Here is a 4,953-nt window from a genome sequence, read left to right on the forward strand (position 1 = left end):
TCATTGATATCTCTGAAACGCATCTGAAAATACGCTCAGTTCCTGCCTGGCCAGGCCTACATTAATCCGGTTATTTCTGTACAAATTGGGAGAAGTAAACCCTCACAATGCTGAGCACAGTTAGCCGGCAACTTAAAAGCCACCCAGCAGTAAGTACATGTGAAATCGGGAAATTAGCTAAATCGTATAGATTTTTTGAGGGGGATTTGCGTCGTGCTAACGTTAACTTCGAAGCTAACCTCGATTTTTACTACGTTACTCGTTTCCCCCAAATGTCGCCTTTTTGTCATGTATTGTTGAGTGTTTGGAAAATGACAAGATTGAATATAACGATATGGTGTTTGTAGCATTGATCGTTGATTGACAAGTGATGGCATTTACCACAGACCTAAACGGCCCTGTTTGCTAACTAGTTAGCTACTGTAGCCAGTTGGCGCCAGTGTGGGTTATGTACTTGAAAGGGCAAGGTCTCAAAAATAATTGAATGTATAGTTACTATTATTTACACTTTAAGTGGGAGGGAGGGAGCGAGCGTGTTTAGCTAGATAGTTAGTTGCTGGAATTGTGACCTGCCAAAAAAGGCCTTAACTCAGTCAAGGACGAGGCGGTTAACCGAGGACATAACGTTACTATGCCAGTGCAGTGGCCCTTTCTTGAAAAAGGTTAACTAGGTTAACTAGCTATGAAAGTACTTTATATATTTTTAATCAAGTTTTATTTGGTGGAAATCGGGGAACTGTAGTCTCGGGACTTTGGCGAAAGTATTTTTTGGGGGACAAAAGCAATCCAGTTGACTAAATATTGTTATAGACGACCCTCCTCGGTCCTGCCATTATGCTCCTGAAATTGCCGGTAATAGGCTACACCAGGGGCAGGGAGTGTTTTTCATGTGGAGTGCCAATATACAATTTATCTAACCAGTAATGGTTTTCATGCACATTTTCGCGGAACAGTTTAATTTCCATTACAATAACGTATTTGTTTAGTATTGTCAACTAGGTAAAAAAATTATCAACATAAAGCCAACAAATAACATTGCAAGTAAATAATATCCAGATTAAAAATAAATATCCTGTAAATCACATTGGCTTCAGTTCAATAGTGTTAATCTCTCCAACGTCTGCAACGAACTTGAAATATTATATTAACTGTGTCTGGCCCACAGTTTGCACTGGCAACTGCATCAACTCTTCTTGGTCCTCAGAGTTTAATGAGCCACTGGATCAGAGCATTACTTTATTATTTTCACGCCGAGGCTCGTTGGTTATCGAAAGTGAGCAAGCTGGAAAGATTTTTTGAATACAGTGAGGAACTAACTATTGTCATTCTCAATGGATGTAAAGTAAACACACTTGACTTGTTGTTTGAGGAAGAAAAAAAAGACTTTGAGAAGCTCATTAGTGGTGGTGAGTTAAGACCGTCAGAAATACTATCGGACATCCCCAAATGGGAACATTCATACATTTGCGTGTAGGCCAGGTAGCATAGATTTACTTCTGTGTAATCAGGTGTGTGTCCTTACTCAACATTGACAGAAGCGTACCAAAAAAAATACAATTAATCAATTGATAACTTGTAAATGGAATGAAACAAGTGTAGCATAAATTGTGAGCTCTGCAAAAGTGTCTGCTCCGACAATGAAAACGACTAATAATTATATATTGAATTAACATAAATGACCGTAACCAAACAAACAAAGATAGATTAGAAATTATTGGAATTAAAGTCAAATGTACCACTGGTCATAAACGTCCCTTTTTCAGGACCCTGTGGACCCTGTCTTTCAATTAATGAACATGCATCTGTGGAACGGTAGTTTACACATTAACAGCTTACAGAAGGTAGGCAATTATGGTCACAGTTATGGAAACCTAGGACACTAAAGAGGCCTTTCTACTGACTGGAAAAACACCAAAAGAAAGATGCCAAGGGTCCCTGCTCATCTGTGTAAATGTGCCATAGGCATGCTGCAAGGAGGCATGAGGACTGCAGATGTGGCCAGGACAATAAATTGCAATGTCCGTACTGTGAGACGCCTAAGACTGTGCTACAGGGAGACAGGAAGGACAGCTGATCGTCCTCGCAGTGGCAGACCATGTGTAACACCTGCACAGGATCGGAACATCCAAACATCACATCTGTGCGACAGGTACAGGATGGCAACAACTGCCCAAGAACGCACAATCCCTCCAAGTGCTCAGACTGTCTGCAATAGGCTGAGAGAGGCTGTACTGAGGGCTTGTAGGCCTGTTGTCTGGTGAGAACCTGCCATACATCACCTGCAATGACGTCGCCTATGGGCACAAACCCACCGTCACTGGACCAGACAGGACTGAAAAACGTCTCAAAGTGCTCTTCACTGACGAGTCGTGGTTTTGTCTCACCAGGGGTGATGGTTGGATTCGCGTTTATCGTCGAAGGAATGAGGGTTACACCGAGGCTTGTACTCTGGAGCGGGATCGATTTGGAGGTGGAGGGTCCGTCATGGTCTGGGGAGGTGTGTCACAGCATCATCAGACTGAGCTTGTTGTCATTGCAGGCAATCTCAACACTGTGCTTTACAGGGAAGACATCCTCCTCCCTCATGTGGTACCCTTCCTGCAGGCTCATCCTGACATGACCCTCCAGCATGACAATGCCACCACGCACAGAATGAGCAGTATGGCTGATTTCCTGCAAGACAGGAATGTCAGTGTTCTGCCATGGCCAGCGAAGAGCCCAGATCTCAATCCCATTGAGCACGTCTGGGACCTGTTGGATCGGAGTGTGAGGGCTAGGGCAATTCCCCCCAGAAATGTCCGGGAACTTGTAGGTGCCTTAGTGGAAGAGTGGGGTAACATCTCACAGCAAGAACTGGCAAATCTGGTGCAGTCCATGAGGAGGAGATGCACTGCAGCTGGTGGCCACCCTAGATACTGACTGTTACTTTTGATTTTGACCCTCCCTTGTTCAGGGACACATTATTCAATTTCTGTTAGTCACATGTCTGTGGAACCTATTCAGTTTGTCTCAGTTGTTGAATCTTATGTTCATACAAATATTTACACATGTTAAGTTTGCTGAAAATAAATGCAGTTGAGTGAGAGGACGTTTCTTTTTTTTGCTGAGTTTATGTGATCATGACTTGAAAGACACTCACAGGGCAAACCAATTCCCACAATGAAGTTATGAAACAATGAATGCACACAAATTGGCGGTAGAGAGCAGATTCTGGAGAGTCACAAATCTTGTACATCTAAGCCACACTTCTTCACTCAACATTTTTTAAATGATACCTAAGACACATTTTCTTCACACATACTGTAAGCCTAAGGAATACTCTCACAAACAGCTTCAGGTCCAAAGCAGTAGCCATTTATTGAAAACAAATGGAATTTCATTTGTTTTCAACATTTTCTCTAATACCCTCACGGCACCTGTGCCTTGTGTTGCCGATGCTCATCTTAGTGTGATGGACTGTGCCATCCCCAGCGGCCTCCGCAATGGATTAGTCCACTGAGACGGGCACGAATCAGACAGGTGTCTACTGTGCCATAAAAAMATCTATCGACCAAACRATCGRCCAGTTGACTGAATGGGGTCAGCCATATTTCCCGTGATTGCCACCTTACCCTGTCCTCTATTGTTCCCCCTAACTCTTTTCTATTCCCTCCAGCTGGTCCCCCTTTTCATCTTCATCGGTGGTGGGACGGTTATGTCTGGAGCGTATCTCTTGCGCCTGGCAATGGGACCCCATGTCAGGTAAGGGCCCTTGTAAAACACTCTGCTAATAAGGCTCCAGTCCAAATGGAAACCGTCTGAAATGAGAACCGCATAGTAACTGGATTGACCTTGAGTGTTTTAGTCATAAGTCAGACTCCGGTGTCAATTTCAATGTGCAGGATGCGTATATTGCTATTAGTTAAACTTTTCATTTCAATATGTATGTTGTAGTTGGAATCGCAATGGCAACCCCGAGCCATGGAACAAGACGGAACCCACACAGCAGCACAAGGTAGGTCACTCACTTACATTTATCCAGACATAACGGCCCATCCTGTATCACAATGGTCAGTGCATTAAACTTGGTCTCTGCYGCACATGGTAGTGAGCAGAGGTTGTACAGCGCAGTGAGGGAACATGTTAATGTAGTGGCTTGAGCCAAAAATGTCATTGAGCTGTCGTCTGATTCCACTCATCCCATAGTTGAATTAATTATACAGTATAATCCTGTTAGTTTAGTAAGTAATCTGATCAGCCAATCTAATTGTCAGTCACAACAACAAAGCAAGTTTGACACTGACTGAATAACAAACCTGGGAATGATTCAGAAAGTAAAGGCAGGTTTTTGCTTAGAATATCTACTGTTATTCATCAATATTTGATCTCTGATGGTCTTGTCCTTAAACTTTATTGTTCCTTTATTTCATTCATAGTTTTACTCAGTGAACATGGACTACAGCAAGCTGAAGAAAGAGGGTCCTGACTTCTAAACTCTTCTGCTGCACCAAAGGCTTGAGGAAAAAAATGACTTATTCTAACACTGACTTCCCTTACACCTCTAACTTGAAACCAGTGGATGCAAAGAGGCTAAACCGCACAAGTTCTGTCCCCTTTGACTGTCTCTTTTCCCCCTCATACCTCATGGTTGTGCAGCAATAAAGTGAAGGAGTCTTTTCTCCCGTGTACAGAGAAAATTATGTCTGTATTTATTTGTAGTCGGTGTTTAAAGGGGTTCAGGACTGATTTAATCCTAAAACGTGATATTCTGGTACCATGTTATATGTTTGTTCTGGTTTGAAATCATGAAGTCAGTCATTTTTGTTTCCCCACACTAGCTTGACTGTCAATATTTTGCTCTTGGTTTTTGCCTCATGACATCTTTTGTCGTCCGTGCCCTCCTTTTCTGCCTGGCGGCTTTGTCTGCATACATGTATATCATAATACGCTTGACTACGGTCCAGTGTTTAACTT

At 42.8% G+C, this 4,953-nt stretch overlaps 1 protein-coding gene across 1 annotated transcript; it reads left to right on the forward strand.

The window, feature by feature from the left end:
- Positions 1-4,676, forward strand: LOC111981835 (cytochrome c oxidase subunit NDUFA4). The gene is made up of 4 exons (XM_024013290.1): positions 1-149; positions 3,656-3,741; positions 3,934-3,994; positions 4,416-4,676. The coding sequence occupies exons 1-4, from the start codon at positions 108-110 to the stop codon at positions 4,470-4,472; spliced, it is 246 nt and encodes an 81-aa protein (XP_023869058.1). The 5' UTR covers positions 1-107; the 3' UTR covers positions 4,473-4,676.
- The last annotated feature ends 277 nt before the right edge of the window (positions 4,677-4,953 follow it).

The sequence above is a fragment of the Salvelinus sp. IW2-2015 genome, linkage group LG20 (assembly GCF_002910315.2).
Source record: "Salvelinus sp. IW2-2015 linkage group LG20, ASM291031v2, whole genome shotgun sequence".
NCBI classification, from domain to species: Eukaryota; Metazoa; Chordata; class Actinopteri; order Salmoniformes; family Salmonidae; genus Salvelinus; species Salvelinus sp. IW2-2015.

Coding starts and splice junctions, on each gene's coding strand:
- LOC111981835 (XM_024013290.1), top strand. CDS start 108: ATGCTGAGCACAGTTAGCCGGCAACTTAAAAGCCACCCAGCA. Junction 150..3,655: donor AACTTAAAAGCCACCCAGCA/GTAAGTACATGT, acceptor TATTCCCTCCAG/CTGGTCCCCCTTTTCATCTT. Junction 3,742..3,933: donor GCAATGGGACCCCATGTCAG/GTAAGGGCCCTT, acceptor TGTATGTTGTAG/TTGGAATCGCAATGGCAACC.